Genomic DNA, 19,305 nt, shown 5'->3' on the forward strand with positions numbered 1-19,305 from the left:
GGCAGGATCCACTTTGCTGTTCTTGGTGCCCATACCATGGTACCGGCATCTCCAAATTGCTGGGGGCTCTGCTGCAACTGGGTTGCACATTCACCAATAGCCTTTCCTGAGCTCTCTTCATGGTGCCAAGCCTCAGCTGCCTCTCATGATCCTTTCATGTCTTCAAAACCAGTACCACCTGGGTGACTCTTATACGTTATAAAGTTTGGCTGCCAGCAGGAGATCCAACTGTGGCCACCTCAAACACAGCTCTGTGTGCTACTTGAAGAAGTATTTCCTAAAAAGATTTCACTTTAGTGATGGTGGTCTCTTCTTAGTCACTGCTAATAACTTAGCTCCATTGACCACACCTTCCATTGTCGCAGTGAAGCAAAGGTTTTACTTCTGAGGTTCTGGTCTCTTGTTAATCACAGCCTATATTCTTCAGCTTCAGAGCCTCAGATTCTCAATTCAGAATAGCAAATAGCCTTGACAGAGTCTTGAAGAGATTCTCAGACTTCCCTCTAGAACTTCACAAGCCAGGCCCCCATAGTCTGCATTGCTCTCAACATTCTTTTCTCCTGGGCTTCCAAAGAATAGTTCACCAAGCTCTGAACACCCAATATCTTATCCAAAGTTCCAAAGTCCTTTCACAAGCCCCAACCAAAGCAACATGGTTAGGTCTATCACAGCAATGCTCCACGACCCTGGTACCAGTTTGTCCTAGTTAGACTTTCTATTGCTGTGATGAAACATTGTGATCAAAGCAACTTGAGGAGGAAGGGTTCATTTGGGTTCCGCTTCCATATCACTGTTCGCCATTGAAGAAAGTCATGGTAGTGTAGAAGTTAGGTCTGGTTCCTCCTTCCAGCCCAGTGCTCCCAGAAAAAGACGCAGACTCAAAATATATTTACAGATACCTTGGCCATATAACTAGGCTCTTCTCTGACTATATCATAACTAAAGATAACCCATTTACTCTAACCTACATTCTGTCACTTGGCTGGTTACCTGTGCTCAGGGATCAAGCATCTATCTCGGTACATCTTCCCATGTGAATCTTCCATGCCTCACACTATCCCAGAATTTTTTCTGCCTCCCAGATGCCCCACCTTCTATTTCCTGCCTGAGCCATGGGTCATCAGATTTATTTCTGACAGGTACCACATCCATATATAAGACAGTCTTTCTACAGGACAGGAACTCAAAATAAGCAGGGACCTGGAGGCAGGAGCTGGTGTAGAGGCCATGGAGGGTGCTGCTTACTGGCTTGCTCTTTATGAGTTGCTCAACATCCTTTCTTTCAGAACCCAGGACCACCAGCGCAGAGATGGCTCCAACAAACAGCTGGGCCCTTCTCCATCAATCACTAATAAAGAAAATACCCTATAGGCTTGCCTACAGTGGATCTTATGTACGCATTTTCTCACTCAAGCCTTCTCTCTAATGACACTAGCTGTGTCTATCCAGCACAGTGCTCTATGGAACGTTGAAGCGGGGAACAGGAGAAAACTGCATAGGGAGGAGGTGGTCACAGTGGGTAGTAAAAGAATCTGCATTAAAGAAGCACTACTTGGTCTAGAGGCTTCAGTTAAGCTTGTCTTGTTCTTGGCTTATGTCTCCTCCTGCTATATAGTATTTGATTGTGTGTGTGTGTGTGTGTGTGTGTGTGTGTGTAAGTGGAGGACAAAAGAGGGTATCACTTGTCCCCCTCTACCACTCTCCACCTGGTCCTTTGAGGCAGGATCTCTCCCTAAAACTGGGATTCATGTTTTCTTGGCTAGACTGTAAGCTAGCAAGCATGAGTGATCTTCCTGCTTCCAGCTCCTCTGGAACTGGGGTTTAGCATGAACCAGATGCTATCTTGTTAAACAGTGCTGGAATCCAAGTTCTGTCCTCAGGATGGTATGGCGAATAGTCTTAAGGACCAGACTATCTCTCAAGCTCTTTCTTTAATTATTGAGGGAACCTAGAAGAACAGTTGTTCTTATTTGAAGCAAAAGTTCATGTGAAGCTCCTGTGTCAAGAACATATCTAATGTGATTGAGAATTCAGAGCTAAGCATCTGAGTGTCAGGGTGTGTGCTTCTGTAGGGTGAACCATGAACCACGGTCTCCAGGGATTGGCTTCTGGATAGCAGTAGTTGATCTCCTGTTTTCTGCTGTTGGTAAGAGCAGCATGACCCAAAGACCATGGCCAACCCATTCCCCTCTGTTGACCTTTAATTGTATCTGTGTTTGTGATTCATTTCCAAAGGAGATCCTGACTGCCAGATTACTAAAGGACACTTCGTCTGGCCTCTCAGATCAGTGTGACAATCCCCTCAGCTTCTCTAAGCAAGTGCTCATGCCTTCATGAGCCTTCCTGGTTGTCCTTTTTCAGTAGGGGCTTTTCTGGCATATAAATGCAGGCCTTTATCCTTCCTTCCTTCCTTCCTTCCTTCCTTCCTTCCTTCCTTCCTTCCTTCTTTCCTTCCTTCCTGTTTCTTTCCTCTCTCTTCCTCTTCATTCCTGTTGTTGTGAAGAGACACCATGACCAAGGCAACTTATAAAAGAAAGCATTTGATTACATCAACAACTGTGTGTGTGTGTGTGTGTGTGTGTGTGTGTGTGAGAGAGAGAGAGAGAGAGAGAGAGAGGTTCACTAACTGGGAATGGCATTGGCTTTTGAGACCTCAAAGCTCACCCCCAAGTACATCTCCTACAAGGGCACATTTCATAATCGGTCCCAAACACTTCCACCAACTGGGAACAAATCATTCAAATACATGAGCCTGTCGGGGCGGTTCTGATTCAAACCAGCAGACAGTTTAGTTGAAGTCGGTCTTTATAATTATAACCTCTGTTTAGAGGTTGAACTCTGAACCTGTCTGTAGTAAACTTGTGACTTCCTCCAAGGAATGACTTTCTTGATATTTGAATCTTAGAAATTTTACAGCAAGAAAGAGTTTGAAATCTCTTTCTAATCCAATTAATTATACTGTGGTTGAGAAAGCAGAGGTGGTGGCTTTATGGATGTTTGGTTAGTTCAAGGTCATGCCATCAATCATTCCTGGTGTAACTGAGCCTGCAGCTTGTCTCCGGACTTCTTTTCACAGTTTGCCATTCCACAACAGTAGTTAAGGTTACCACAGATTAAATAGCCTCATACAGTGCATTAGGAATACAGTAGAAACTTTCCGAATGAGAGGTGTGATCCTCTGCTAAGGTCACTCCTGCCTTGCTTAGCCTTTAATTTTTGTCTGTCTGTAGTTTAATCCCATGAAAGACTTGGTACCCTTGAAGCTGGCCAGAGCTAGTTTAGAAGCTTTGATGTTTGACTTCCTCCAGATGAATCTGGAAGGGGGAAAAAAACTTTACCCAAGAGGAATTCTCCAGCTGATTAGTTTAATTTATACACCTGCATTTTCTAAACAGAACTTTGAAAGTGCTTAAAAGCTTTTGTGGGGTTCTATCCCTTTTGAGCGTGGTATAATATTATAACAGTATTAGTTAGATTTAGAGATTTGAGTATCTGTCAGTTCTGTGAAGCCTATTATGACAACTTAGGGGGGTGGGCATGTCAGACTAACACTGAAGGCTGAGGGGAGGGCGTTGTTTTTTCTTTTTTTCTCTCTTTTTTTCTTTTGTGGGTTATTTTGATGCTGTATATAAAACACAAAAAGAACATTGCAGAAGATAAAGAGGACACATTTCTGACAAGTCATTTTTATGGGCAAACACTTTGAGTATACGTCTCTTCATGGAATCATGTATACTGAAAAATACACTGCTGATATGGGAGCCAGTTCTGCAGTCCTCACCATGACGGCAGGGTTTCTCAGCCTGATCTTCAGGGACTGCATGAGATCGGTTCTCCGAATAGTGACCCAAATGACCTGGCTCGGACCCACTTGCTTATGGTGTACATGAGCCGAGCAGATGGGCCTTCTCCCCTCCACCAAAGGCAGCCCCCTTTGCTCTGTGGGATGATGCATTGTGCATGGTTTGTGAGCTGCCGCTGAATACACCCTGTAGCCAACTGCAGATGGAGTAAAGAGGCTCTGTGACCCGGGTAGAGACTGGCAGTGTGTTTATTTGATCCTTTCTCTCTAGGTTTGACTTTATCCTTGATAACGTTGGTGGATCTACTGAAACATGGGCTCTAAATTTTCTCAAGAAGTGGTCAGGAGCTACCTATGTGACTCTGGTGACTCCTTTCCTCCTGAACATGGACCGACTGGGTGTTGCTGATGGCATGTTGCAGACAGGAGTCACCGTGGGTACAAAGGCATTGAAGGTAGGAAGGAAAGTCTTGATTGGTGGGAGTGAGCAGGTACCTATTGGGAATTGGTTTGCCACTTGGCCACTTTCTCTTCTCTTGGAGCCAGCCTACCACAGGGACTGCTAGCATGGTCTCTAGACTCAAAAAGCAGGGTTCAGATTCTGACCTCAGTGTAGTAGCTGTGTGACCCTGAGCATATTGCTTTCTGTTTTTAAGCCCAGGGTCTTTGCCCATAAGGTGAGGTTGCTAATCTGTATACTTTCCTGTGCTGCTGTAAGCATTAACAGACAATCCACGTCAAGAGCGTGGCACAGGCCTCGGACATAAAGGCTTCTATTCATGCAGTTTGTCATTAGCTGTTATTACCTCTCCTGATTCCATGGGATCCACCTTCTGCTTCCTTCCTGCCTCTCTCTAAAGGTTTGCTTTCTCAGCAGCCTGAAAACATGCACAGAACCTTGTACATGAAGGTAGATTTTTCCTAAGGCAGTCTGTAGCTCCTGTGCTCATGGCAACAGCAGGATCTACCACTGGTTCCCAGACAGAGGCCTGTGAGATGCACAACCTTAAGGAAGCTGTAGTTTCACTTCAGCAGCTGTAAGGGTGATGGATCTCGCCCTGTCCCAACATTGCTTATCTCTGCTGAATTACTGTTGACTGATGGGAGTTTGGGTGACTTTAGATTCGTCAGGTTGACTGTATTGACAGGCCACTACATCTAGGACTTTGTGATGCTCTAATGGCCAAACTGAATGCCCCCAGAGAGTGTTAGGCCTTGGAAATTAGTACACATAGCCTCAGCTACAGAACTGAGAGTAAGGCCTAAGTGACTCCTCTCTACTGAATGCTATCAACTCTTGTCACCACAGAGGGGATAGAGGGGACAGAGGCTGATAATTTCAGGTTATAAATTAGGGTAATATATTGGATTAAAGGGGAAATGATATACACGATAAAAGAAAATAAAGATAAATAAAGAGAAATGTAGACCAGGCTGGCCTTGAACTGCCTTAAAGCTGTGTGCCACCACCACCCAGAATGTTGTTTTCTTAATTAGACTAGGTATGTCAGATTTAAGGCCCTCAAGTAGGAAGGCCCTCAAGGTAAAAGCTTGTTCATCGGTGGACTTAGCCAGCCTCACTGTGTGGACTTAGCCAGCCTCACTGTGTGGACTTAGCCAGCCTCACTGTGTGGACCTAGCCAGCCTCACTGTGTGGACCTAGCCAGCCTCACTGTGTGGACCTAGCCAGCCTCACTGTGTGGACTTAGCCAGCCTCACTGTGTGGACTTAGCGAGCCTCACTGTGTGGACTTAGCCAGCCTCACTGTGTGGACTTAGCCAGCCTCACTGTGTGGACTTAGCCACCTTTACTGTGTGACTGTTTTTAGCCCTTTCCTTCCATTGGTCTCTTTCCTTTTTTCTGCATATTTTTAATGAGCTTCTAGGGATTGAACTTGGCCTCACCGATGTTGAGCAAGAAGTGCCACTGAGTCACAGCCTGGCCCTTGAGATGGTTTTTTTGTTCTCTTTTCTTTTTGATGGGGTTTCATTATGGAGGCTAGGTTTGCCTGTGTGATCCTCCTGCCTCACAGATGTAAGCCACTGTGCTCAGCCTTTAACTGCTACTTTAAGACAAGTTATTATTTTTATCTTATGTGTGTATTTCCTGCATGCATCTTATGTGTGTATGTATTTCCTGCATGCATGTATGTATGTATGCTGTGTGTGTACCTAGTTCCATTAGAGACAAGAAGAAAATGCTAGATCCCTTGGAACTGGAGTTGAGGACGATTGTAATCCACCACGTAGGTACTGGGAACCAAACCCAGATCCTCTGCCAGATCAGCAAGTGCTGAGCCATCTCTAGCCCCCATTAAGTTATGCTAAAAATTAACTTGGGCACCACTTAGATTTAGAAATGTAGACTTTGGTTTCTTAAATTCCAAGGCCTTACCTTGCTACAGATAGTAAAGAGTAACGAGACAACTCGCTACCCTTACACACGCGTGGTGCAGAGGTGAGCAGAGTGGCTGCTGAGTCATTTCACTTCTTTCAGACAGTGTCCAGAAGCAATTTAAGGAAAACCATAAAGGTAGTTGTGGGCAGGAAAAGAATCTTAACTGTTCTTTGTTTCAAAACTTGGGGTTCCAGACTTTAAAAGGCGAGCTTAGCCTGTATGTAAGACTTCACAGTTGTATGGAAAGACTTTATAAATGAACCTCCAAAGTTGTCCTTTGAGAGCACAGCGGCTCAGCTCTCTCTTTCCTCTCACTGGAAAGATGATAGTGGTAAAGACTTGTCAAACAGATCTAAAAGTGCATGGTTAACACCTCATCGTCACACTTCTAACCCTGACACACTTGGTTTTACCGTCTCAGCCGTAGTGGCCTGGGAAGACGCCTTGTAATAGAGCATGAACTGGGCTATTACAAATCAAGTGGCTGTCTCTGCAGAGGAGCGTACTGTGAAGGACTTCACATGTGGCAATTGTGGCCATTTTAGCTCCCTTTTGTTACCCTGAACAGTTACCAGAATGTTGTCACTGTGGTCCTGGAACCAATGGCAGACCTTAGGAGATCAGCTAAACCGGTCTCCTGTGGTTGTCATTTACTGAGTAGACCCTGTGCTGGGCACAGCTTAGCATATCAGTGACAAACTACATACACTGAGTCAGCCTTTGACTGTTAGCGTTCTCATGACTCTGCATGTGGATGTGACCCACAGTGTGGGGAGCCCTGCTCTACAACAGCTGCGATCAGATGGACTCCCTGCCCTCCTTGGTAGCAGGGCAGAGCCTGAGTGACGTGGCACTAAGAGTCCTTGTCCACCTGAGGACTCAGGTCCCGCAGAGATGTCTCAGAGCTTGGCATACTCCGTTTGATGATGTTACCCTCAGCTCCTGCACAAAGGCAGCACTGTCTGAATGTAGCTTGGGCCATGAGACCGTGTCCCAAGAGTGCAAAGAGTAGCAGTTGTAAGTGGGCAGAGGCAGAGGTGAGCCTCGCTGTGTACAGTCTGTCCACCTTTATCTTGAGAGGTTTTGTTCCACAAAGACTAGATGGCTTGGTGTTACCATGAGTAGGCCCAGCCGTGATATAAAACTATTTTATACTCTTTCTTTGAAGCTTCTTTTATTCCTGTCAGAGAAACAGAAAACAACTTTTAGTGACTCTTGTTCCTAAAGCAGTTTTAAATGTAAGAAGTCTCTTTTTCGGCTTCCTGCATTACCTCCGTGGGGAATGCCTAGGGTGGTCCCTAATTCCTTGTAGGTAAGCAGTCACATGCATGGGACTATTTGGACTGTCATTTAAGAAAAGCTTTCCTGTGTTGCTTATGCAGGAAGATGCCTGAGTTTACACAGAGAAGTCATACTCATTTGCTTATTCTGTAAATGCTATGCAGTATCTGCTCTCAGTCAGTCACCAGGCCAAGGTCCTGGGCACGCAATCACACATCAGCGTGAAATGGGCAATGGGTTGGTTCATATGTCTTGGTCATGCACGGCATGTCTGTCGTTAGCTGCAGTTAGCCAGGTCTTCTTTTCTATACACTTACCATGGTTATTTTCTTCCTTTCAGCATCTCTGGCAAGGAGTCCATTACAGATGGGCCTTCTTCATGGCCAGCGGTCCATATCTAGATGAAATTGCAGAACTGGTGGATGCAGGAAAGGTAGGTCCACCCACAAACCCTTTTACTGGTGACTGTGTTGTCGGTACTCCTCCTGTAGACTGTCCCCCCAGGCCTCATCCTTGGGAACACCACAGGAGGAGGGAGGGAGCTGGGTGTTGTTTCTGTTGCCATAGGGTTCGTGGAGAAACTGCTTGGTGTGCACAGTAACTCACCCCCTGTTTAGTCTACCCTTGGTTTATACATCAAGGGACAAGCCAGGGAGGGGCACTATATGAAATTCTAAAGGTGCACAAGTAGCAAGTAGCCAAGCTGGGATCTGAGCTGGGGGCCTAGTATTTTGGTGTTGATCTTTGAAAGATGGCATCCTCTGCACAAAGAGGAGAAGGTGCCTGCAGGTTCTCAACTCCTGGAGCTGCCTTGGTGATGGCAAGCAGTATTGGATCTAACCCCCCAACACCTGGGCGAGAAGTAGTTCCCCAGCTTCCAGTCCAAGGTTAGCGTGTACTAAACATAGGCATGGTTCAGAAGGGTGCAGGCACCGGCAAGGATGGCCTGAGCAGAGACAACCACTGCTGCTCTTGGCTGCTGCCACCTGACCTGTAGGGACGTCACAGAAAATATTGCTGTTTTGTCCTATTGACAGTGTCCTTTGCCTTACCGAAGCTTTTCAGTTTCATGAGGTCCCATTTATCAATTATTGACTTAAAGTCTAAGCCATCAGTGTTCTGTTCAGAAAATTTCCCCTGTGCTAGTGTGTTCGAGGTTATTTACCACTTTCTCTTCTATTAGACTTGGTGTATCTGGTTTTATTTTGAGGTCCTTGATCCATTTGGACTTGAGCTTTGTGCAATATTAAAGTGTCTGTAGGTGTGTGGGTTTATTTCTGTGTCTTCAATTTCTATTCCATCTCTGTACCGATACTATGCAATTTTTTTTAATCACTATTTCTCTGTAGTACAGCTTGAGGTCAGGGATGGAGATTCCTCCTGAAGTTCTTTTATTGTTGAGAATTGTTTTGGCTATCCTGGGTTTTTTGTATTTCCATATAAGGTTAAGGATTGTTCTTTCCATGTCTGTGAAGAATTGTATTGGAATTTTGATGGGGATGCATTGAATCTGTAGATTGCTTTTGGCAAGATGACCATTTTTACTATGTTAATCTTGCCAATCCATGAGCATGGGAGATCTTTCCATCTTCTGAGGCCTTATTCGACTTTCTTCTCCAGGGACTTGAAGATCTTCTCATACAGATCTTTCACTTGCTTGGTTAGAGTCACACCAAGGTATTTTATATTATTTGTGGCTACTGTGAAGAGTGCCATTTCCCTAATTTCTTTCTCAGCCCGTTTATCATTTGTATAAAGGAAGGCTACTGATTTGTTTGATTTAATTTTATATCTAGCCACTTTGCTGAAGTTGCTTATCAGCTGTAAAAGTTCTCTTGGAGGGAAGGCAGCCTCTCAGAGGCAAAGGGGAGGGAGAGAGGATGAAGGGAAGAACTCTTCAAGGGGGGACTGGGAGGGGGAACAACATTTGGGATGTAAATAAATAATTTAATTAAAAAGAGAAAAGAAGATGAATATTGCTAAGAGTTTTAGTTCTCCCTTTGGGGTATTGAGTCTTTTTGGGACTCCCCAGATTACCACCTTCAGTGGTTGTTGTTTTTTTTTTTTTTTTTTTTTTAATTCTCATACAATAAATACATTCAATTGCAGCTTCCCCTCCCTCAGCTCTTCCCTGTCCTCTCCCCTGGATCCTGAGTGGCGACTTTTCAGACATTTAGGTTTGTTTGTTCAATTCTGTTAGCAGGAACTAATTTTTGAACCTTTTCATGGACTTCTCAGGGTTGGTGTGTCCTGAGTAGAAACAGCCTTGCCTTTTGTATGTCTAGGACTCCCCCACATCCCTCTGTGCTTTGATTTACTGCTACCAAGAAAGGAACCATCACTACATATGTGTGGGATGGAGCCCCACGATCGCAGAGGACTCTGGGGTTTGTCGTGATGTCTGCTGGAACTGCCCACATGCTTGTCATGCTCTCTTGTGTTCAAAATATCAGGACCTTGTCTCTACTTGGAAAGTGCTATTTACCCAACAGGGATGAGAGGGGATTTGTATATATGTACAGCTAAATTTGGCAGATAACCAGTAGGACAGCTCAGAAGGGGCAGGAGAGAAAGAAGAGGCCTTTGATGAGCACCTTGAGGAGGCCTGGAGGTTTCTGTCTTTGTCCTGCTCAGGCTGCAAAGCTTGGGACTTGTTTTGATAGGGAAGAGCTCTGGGCCTGTGTTAGCTGGTGGGTGACTCTGGGCACAGGGAGGTCAGGTGTCGCTCTCGCCAGGGCTCGCTGCCTGTGTATACTGGGAAGCTGAGGGAGTAACATCATACCTGGAAACTGCCATTAGAAGAGACTTGCTCAGCTGACCAAGGACAGTTCAATTCTTCAAAGCCCTGAGAAATGCTTAATGACCCTGGCTAGCAGGAGCTGTTAGTGATGTAAAGACACAGAACAGCTAAGCCAACTGCTCTAGGCTCTTAGATAAATGTATTCATAAGGTTCAAAACTGGAAGTTTAGGTTATTTCAATAACTGCCTTTGACTGCATCTCCCTGTCGCCGAGGTTCTGCTTGGCTTAGACAAAACCAGCATTATTGTTTCCTGAAAACCCCAAAGGCATCTGTTCAGCAGGACAGGACAAATGAGTAATGAGTCTGCGATCAGAGCTGGGAGCCTAGTATTTTGGTGTTGATCTTTGAAAGATGGCATCCTCTGCACAATGAAGAGAAGGTGCCTGTAGGTTCTCAACTCCTGGAGCTGCCTCAGTGATGGTGAGGCTGTCCTGGTGAGAGACATTTCCAGGTAAGAGGGAGAGCAGCATTGGATCTAAACCCCCAACACATGACAGAGTAGTAGTTCTGCGAGTAATGAATTGTCTTTCACTTGCTCTTCTGTTTTTAGAACACCCTTCTCATTTATTTCACATTAGGATATTAAGATGTCCGTCATTCTTTATTTTGTAAATAGCTATGTTAATGTTCCCCTGCACAGGTGTGCCAATATTTATTTGATCTTTTACAAACAGTGCTTCAGTGGATAACCCAGCTTTGTTTTAAGTGCTAACTGAGAGTATATTTGTTTCAGTTCTGGGAAATGCAATTACTGAGCCCCAAGTATTTTGAATAATAGTAAGACAGCAGCTTGTGAAATCCAGTCTGTTTAGTGTTTGCCCTGCAGCTCCTCCCTTCACTCTCGTGTCCTCTTGCCCTTTGCTTGTTTCACCTCAGGACTGACTTGTTCTGGAAATGTGAAGAAAACCTGGTGCTCATCACTTGTAACTTGCACTTCCTGGTTAAAAATGGAGTCTGGGGCTGAGGAGGTGGCTTCTTGGGTGAAGTGCTTGCTGCATGGGAACTGCAGCCACACACAGAGGCCAGCGAGGTGGTACAGGCCTGCAAGCTCAGCACAGGGAGGCTCCAGAGGTCTGCTGGCCAGTACATCTAGCCAGTCAGGGAATGCTAGGTTCCGTGACAGACTCTGCCTCAAAATAAAGTGGAGCAACAGAGGAAGACAGTTAATGTCAGCCTCTGGCCTCTAGTATACACATGGTGCATGCGTACAGAGACCACCTACTCACACACAAGCGTCTGGCTTAGGTCTTACTGTGGAGTCTTGTCAGCCCTGTGCGCACTGGTGAGCATGGAGAGGCTGCAGATCACAGTGCCACAGTACTGAGTAGTCAGACCCTCTCTCTCACTTTGCTCTCTGGCAGGGTGGCATTCTGTACATATTTCTGTCTTTAGAGTCCTCTGCCTTTACTGTGCCCACCATTCTCAGGCCCAAGTGGTACGGAGCTGACATTTACAAGTGTGTGGGGACCTTACAGTCATTTCTCCTAGAAATCAGACTCAGCCATTGCTTCACTGGACTGTGACCATGGGACTCATAGTAGAATTTTGTATATACATTTACACATACATTTAGATATATTGTAGCCATGCACAATTTAGGGCTAGATTTTAAGACACTGATATAATATTTTCAATGTCTTAGCCAGAGACTAGAATAATACAGTCAGTGAGCTAAACCAATTTTAGGTCTGTTTTGTTTTGTTTTGTTTGTTTTTTAACAAAGTTAAGAATGGCTTTCATATTTTAAACGCCTTTAAATTTTTTTATTATTTATTTTATGTATATATGTGTGGTGTGTGTGTCTGTATGTGTGTGCTACATGTATGTGTTTAGGTATTTGTGTAGTGTCTGTATATGTTCATATGTTTACAGGTACAAACACACCTGTGTATATGTGCACATGGTAGCCAGAGAACAAAACTGTTCTTGCCACCTTATTTTTTGAGAGAGGGCCTCTCACTGAACCTTGAACTAGACTGGCTGGCTAGAGAGCTCCAGGGATCTGTCTGTCTCTGCCTCCACTTGCTTGCCCCCCAGAGCTGGGGTTAGAGATGCACGCTGTCGTGCTCAGCTTTTAACGTGGGTGCTTAGGCTCTGGACTCAGGCCCTTGTGATTGTACCTACTTCTGCCTACTGAACCATCTCCGCAGCCCCAGCTTTTACAAGGCTTTACATTTGTAATGGATTTTTAAGTTTATTTTATTTTAATGGGTATGGGTGTTTTTGCCTGCATGTGTCTGTGTACCACTTATGTGCCTGATGCCTGTGCAGGCCAGAAGAGGGCATTAAATCCCCTGGGGTTGGAGCTACAGACAGTTTTGAGCTGCCCTGTGGGTACTGGGAATTAAAGCTGAGTCCTCTGGAAGAACAACTAGTTCTCCTAACAGATGAGCCATTTCTCCACCCCCTCTCCCCCAAAGAAGACAACAAAACAAAAACTGCAGATCATGTGTGGCCCAAAGCATTGCTCACTAATTAGTCTATTACTGAAAGTCTTCTAAGCCAAGTAGGACAACTGCTATGAGTTCAAAGCCTGGGCTATAATGTAAGACCCTGTACCAGCTTGCAATCAAAGCATACACATGGTGGGACTCATGGCTCTAGCTGCATGTGTAGCAGAGGATGGCCTGGTCAGTCATCAATGGGAGGAGAGGCCCTTGGTCCTGTGAAGGCTTGATGCCCCAGTGTAGGGGAATGCTAGGACCAGGAAGCCGGTGTGGGTGGGTTTGTGAGTGGGGGCTGGGGTAGGGAATAGGGGGGTTTTGGAGGGAAAACCAGGAAAGGGGACAACATTTGAAGTGTAAATAAAGTAAATATCTAATTAAAAAAAAAAAAAGAAGAAATTTGAGGCAAAGGAAAAAAAAAAGACACTGTATTTAAAAGAAAAAGAAAATAAATGAAGATAGAGAGGAGCTGAAAGTTCCCTAACCCTGAAGGAGAAGAATAAGAGAGAAGTTTCCTGGTCCTTTTCCCAGGTGCATTGTTAACTTGGCCGTAAGCAGAGAACTGATCACACACAGAAGAGGCCGAGGGGAAGCTGTGCTGGTGCCTGATGGCAGAGAGCAGCCTTCCCTGCTAGTGCTTCCCCTTCCTTCTGCAGCCGCTGCTCCCACAGCTGAGGGACCCGGGCTCTCAGACAGCACTGTGAAAGCACTGTTCTGACCCAGTCTCACAGGAGCACAGCATGGGGTCTAGAGAGCGGGGGTGTAACGAGCTGCTTCTGAAAGCTGGCCTTGGCATTATCTCCTAAGCACAACACGCATCTCCTGTGATACCATTTGGTGAATTGTTTGTAGTTGGGATTGAGAAAGCTGTGGCAAAAAGTAAGCCATGCTTATAGCATTGGTTAGCACAGGTTAGAAAGAGCGGACTTGCTACCTCTCGCCTGTCCTCAGGAGGCAGCTGCTGGGAAGAGTGACTCTGTATTGGGGAAAATGTATCCACTGCACCTTTAACCTAAGCACGGCTGCAAAGCCCTTTGCCACTTACTGTCACAGACTTAGGGAACTAGGGTGTGAGGGTTCTAGGTGGGCCAGGGTTCTGCCTGACCCAGTGCACAGGAATCCCGGGATATTGGTTGCTCTTGAGGAGGGGAACTAGGCGGCTAGAGACCAAGTGTGGAAGGAGGGGGCTTTACTCCCTTATCATGTGTGCTGTGTAATTTTAAATACCTGCTAGCCTCGAGCTCACAGGCTCAAGCGATTCTGTCACTTCAGCCCCCTGAGCAGCTGAGAGAACAGGATTGAACCACCTACCTCCCACTGACTGACTTAGTGACTGACTAATTGAGACAAAGTCTCACTGTGTAGCCCTGACTGGCCTAGAACCCTCTATATAGATGAAGCTAGTGTCAGATTCACAGAGATTAAAAGCCTGTGCCACTCCCGGCCCCTTTTAGCCTTTTGCGTATCCTTATCGGCACACTTACATTCCCCATACAAATTTTTTGTTTGTTTTTGTTTTGAGATAGGGTCCTGGTTGTCCTGGAACTCACTCACTGTGTAGATCTGGCTGTCCTCGAACTCACAGAGTTCTAGCTTTCTGAGTGCCAGGATTAAAGGCATGCACTACTATGCCTGCCTATGAAAAGTTTAAACCCCTTTAATGTCATGTACTTAATGCTCATGGGTCTCTTCAGAATTCTAGTTGACCATTCAAGCTTGGCTGAACAGTGACACAATCTTCCCTGAGTTCTATTTCATGCTTTCTGTGAGCTGTCACCTCCTGTCAGCACTGTCCACAGAGCTTTCTGTAGTGGTGGAAAAGCCTGTCCTTGTGGTCAGTAGCAGCCACTGAAGCACTTACAACCATGGAGGATTAGGGCTGTGGCTAGTGCAACTGGGAGACTGTGGCTAGTGCAATTGGGAGACTGGCCTTTTCAGTGTGGTTGCTCACTTGATTGATTTAACTAGTCACATGTGTCTAGACACGTGGCTTTGAAAGAGAATGCAGAGAGTTCTGAGATAGGTGATTTCCCATGCATGGCCAAGCTACCTTAATAGTAGACCATGATCCAAGCCTCAAGCTTCATACTGCGGCTGGATCCTGCTCCATTGGATCCTGACAAGCACTAGACAAGCTTACCAGATACCCCAGCATCTCATCCTGTAGCCTCGATGCTTCTGGGCTCCTTTTATCTTCTTGTTTATTTTTGCCTTTGGTCTCAGTACATAGCCCAGGCTGGCCTTGAATTAATATGCTCTCACACCTAGCCCAGGCTGGCCTTGAATTAATATGCTCTCACACCTAGCCCCAGGCTTTGGGGTCACATATGTGACCATCATGCCTGGCTTTTCTGATTTTTATTACCATGCTCTTGGAACTGTTTCTTCTACTCGCCTGGCTGGAAGGGACTGCTTCCTGGATGCTCTCCTGGTGGGTAGATCTGTTCTCTTGGAGCACAGCTTCACCCACCATCCTGCTCCTTTAATGTTCCTTTCTGAGCACAGGAAGTGCCTGAGAAACAGCAAGCTGGAACAAACTCTCCTCTTCCTGTTGTCTTATTATCCCTGGAGACTGAGAACCACCTTCCTCCTGACATTGACATTGACAGGCCTGGGAAGTCCTGGGCTAACAGAAACTGGGGGTGGCCATCCCAGACATGGCTCTGGGACTATGGTCCTGGTGGCATTCACAGGGGTGTGGATTTGGACTCGTGCCAGGAGCTCTTGAGTCTTCCTTGCTATCTGCCATCCTTTGGTCCGTCCTCATGTACCTTACCTTCTGAAAATTTCAGTTCTGTGCCTAGGGGATGTGCCTGCAGAGGACGAGGCTGTGGAGCTGGGGGAAAGTGGACAGACTAACTCCCCAAACACCTTCATGTCATCTGGCAGCACAGTCAAGGACCCCAGGTCCTCACTCTGGCTGTGCTCCTGAAACCTTTGGCTTTGCATGGACTACTGGAGCACTTGGGTTTCAGCTTCCTGTTGTAAATGCTCAGACACTCCATCCCCTGTAGCTCTTCCTGCCCCTCAAAGGCTTGCCCAGTGGCTGCTAAGCAGCAATGCTGTGTGTGGTAAGCTCATACCTAGGGAGGGTTCCATGTTAAAAGGATGCCAGGTGGCAAGTGCTAGATCCTGGGGTCTGTTTAAGGGAGGAAAGTGCACTCAGGAGACCCCACATGTGGCTCCCACACTGAGTAAGGGCTGCTGCTGTTTCCTGGTTGCCTGTGAGCCCTGGGTGTCTGGTGTGCCTATGTAGTGGGAAGTGTGGCTTTGCCTGCTTTATAACTGGGCTCCCCTTGCCAAATGCACTATAGCTGTGTCATCACATAATGTCCCACTTCACTGTGAGTAACCTTTCTGTCCCCTCTCTGGAGTTAACTCTGATCCCTTTATCTTTAACAGACAGGCATTCTAGGTCCAGTGTGTGGCTGTGCGTGGACACCGTCTCACATTATGCAGCTAATCTCCCCATACTGTCACAGATCCAGCCACTGGGGGCATTTGCTTGACTGTAGTTTGAAAGCCTTTTTTCCCCATTGTCATTTACGGGAATTGATAGATGACTCATTATGCCGTGGTCAGCCCTTTCCTGCTCTTTGTCACAAAGGGCCTGCCCAGTCAGATTAAAGTGCGCAGCCACCACAAGTTGCCCAGTCAACAGGTCAGCTTCTGTGGCTCTGGCAGAGGGCACTGAAGTGAGGCTGGCTTGATGGCTCAGGCAATGGGTTCTGGAGTGGAGGCTGTTTGTGAGCCTGCTCTAATCTAGTGATTTACAGGCAGGAGGCTTTGTGAGCTTTGAAGAAGGCAGGACTATGTGGATGGTAGTGTCTCGTGTATACAAATAAAGCAAAAAAAGGTCATAGATTCCCTTAGAAGTGTGTACATACCTTTCTGGAACTTAGTCTGATTGCACTGTACCAAGAGGCTCTGGGAAATGTCTTCCGTATGCTTGCAGGCCATCCATTTATGAACTAAATAGCCTTGGGTAAAGTGTCCCTGGAGCTCTCAGGGGAGTGAAGGGTTTAGAGTTCATGTGGAACACAACATGGCCCAGTGCCTTCCTTTCTCTTATGAGAGGAGACAGCTCAGCCCCTAGCATGTTTCTGCAGTGCTGTGCAACGAACGGTCTGGGGTCCTCCTCAGTGCTGGCAGTCATCAGTTAGTTAGTAGTACTCTATAAGCAGTCTCTCATATCATTTGTCTCTTCAGCTGACATGTGGAAGGAAGGTTAGGATTCAGTTGTGATAACTCACTGTAACCCCTGGCCACCTTTCTGCTCCTTCCTGGGTGGAGGTGAAAATCATCAGATGGTAGTGACAGGCCTGTGCAGTAGAGAGGGCAGCGGCAGTGACATCAGTTGAGTCCTGCCACATGGCACAGTAACTCAGCTCTGTGCTGCAGAATGTCAGAAGAAGGGACCATCACCTACCCGAAGGTTTGTACCTTGGGGGCTTCCCTCCCTCCAGCAGTGACGCTGCTTCCCACTTGTGCTGTGCCTCTGGGCTTGCAGACTCGTGGGTTCAGAAGAATCTTCATCCCGGAGGAGCCTGGGGAGCCTGGGCTCTGAAAGTCACATCAGAGGAAATTGCATCAGCTGCACCTGAATGTCCTAAAGCAGCTTATCCTTTGTCAGGGGAAGAGACTCATTTAGGCTCTGAGTCAGGGTGTGCCTCGTGGCAGCTGATCCTTGTCAGGGGAGCTGTGAGAAGCCGTTCAGGGAGGTGGCCAGGGACAGTGACTGTGTCTGCTGGACATTTGGGAGGAGGAGTTGAGGTGGACTTCTGCAGAGAGAGGGTGTTGCTGGGACCTGCTCTCAGGAGGCTTCTGTCAGTACTGAGGCACTGTACAGATAGCTGGCAGTACCCAGACCCTCTGAGGTGGCTGGGCTGGCGTTCCTCAGCGTGTACATGGTTAGCATTCTGCTGCTGCTGCTGAGAGGAAGGAATTCCCAAGGCCCAGAGAGCTCACACAGGACTCTTGCTTCCTGCCTCACTGCTTTTCCGTTAGTGCCTACGTGCCGGTATTGTACACGTAGGTATTATAGATGTCTAAAGATGAGGTCTATGCACAGATGCTTTCTGCTCTGACTAAATGTATATGCAGATGTTTAAGACGAGAAAACAAGCTGTGCTTGTGTGCTCCTTCCTGTACAGCAGGGAGCTCGTCAGAGCCTTGTGCTCAGCTGTGGTAAGTACATGATTTGAGAAGGGCTCGGTCATTCCTGGAGTAGCACAGAGGGAGAGTTCCTGCAGGTGAAGGCTAGAAAGGGCTGTGAGGCCAGGGGTGCAGGCGTGCAGAAGAGAGGCTAACAGACCTTAGCTTACAGAGTTAGAAAGTAACAGAGGCCCGGTGGGAAGGCTCAGTGTAATAGCATTTGCCAAGCAAGTCCGATGCCAGCCTTGATATTTAGTTTTATTTTATGTGCACTAGTGTTTTGCCTGCATTCTGTTTGTGTATGGGTGTTAGAGTCCCTGGAACTGTAGTTGCAGACAATTGTGAGCTGCCATGTGGGTGCTGGAAATTGACCCTTTGGAGTAGCAGCCAGTGCTCTTAACTGCTGAGCCATGTCTTCAGCCCCATGTGTAAGCAGGATAGGAGAGAGCCACTTCCTAAAAGTTGTCTTCTGATTTCTACATGAACCAGATAGGGCACTGATCTACAGCCACACCAGTCACACACACACACCCATACACACCCACACAACCACACATGACCACACACGCGCAACCACACTTTAGTAAATAAAATAGAATTTTGAACAAGTGGAAACGCCAAGCAGCTTGAAGGCCAAGGTTTGAATGTAGTGTCTGGGAATGTCAGGTTTGGGAGATGTGGCTGGGCTCTGAGCAGTAGTGTCAGCATGACAGAGTGGAGGGAGCTGGGGTAAAGTTGAAAAAAGTTGAAACTGAGGGTAAGATTGGAGAGGTGAGACGGAATGGGGAAACCGTTTCGGGGTAGCTGTAGACACTGCCTTGGACAGCCTCGGCTTTCTTATCAGCCTGTCGGTCTCTCCCTGTGTTTTACAGATCCGGCCAGTTATTGAGCAGACGTTCCCATTCTCTGAAGTTCCAGAAGCCTTCCTGAAGGTGGAGAGAGGCCACGCCCGAGGAAAGACTGTGGTTAATGTAGTTTAAATACATATATGGGCGAGCTGTCGGCTTGCTGCTCTCTCCTCGCCGAGTGCCTCGGACCCAGACATCTAGCCTTCACCACACATTCTCCCGAGTCAGATTTTAAGTTTCACAATCCGTGTAAAAATCTACTCCTGGACTGGTGAGAGAACTCCCAGATAAAGTTGCATGGCTGCCTGAGTTCAGTTCCTGGAGCCCACAGGAGGGAGTACTGATTCCACTACATTGTTCTCTCTCCCCCTCCCCCACTATGCACACACCTCTACAGAGATAAAGAAAATACATAATGCTTGTGTGGGCACACGCGCCAGGGGCACGTGAGGACATCACAGGGAACCTTTGGGAGCCAGTGCTAGCCTTTACCCATGGAGTCATCTCACTGGCCCAATAAAAAACATTTTTAGAAATATGTGTTTTAAAAAAATACTATTAAAATTATTTAAGTTGA

At 46.6% G+C, this 19,305-nt stretch overlaps 1 protein-coding gene across 1 annotated transcript in view; it reads left to right on the forward strand.

Moving 5' to 3' along the window:
- Positions 1-19,305, forward strand: part of Rtn4ip1 (reticulon 4 interacting protein 1) — a 48,281-nt gene extending 28,976 nt beyond the window's left edge. The window contains exons 7-9 of the mRNA XM_021174364.3: positions 4,074-4,257; positions 7,821-7,913; positions 18,753-19,305. Coding sequence (XP_021030023.1) covers positions 4,074-4,257; positions 7,821-7,913; positions 18,753-18,860 — 385 coding nt within the window. The 3' untranslated portion in view covers positions 18,861-19,305. The remainder of the gene's footprint in view (positions 1-4,073; positions 4,258-7,820; positions 7,914-18,752) is intronic.

This window comes from Mus caroli, unplaced genomic scaffold, assembly GCF_978045245.1.
Source record: "Mus caroli unplaced genomic scaffold, Mus_caroli_1 scaffold_9, whole genome shotgun sequence".
Classification (NCBI taxonomy): domain Eukaryota; kingdom Metazoa; phylum Chordata; class Mammalia; order Rodentia; family Muridae; genus Mus; species Mus caroli.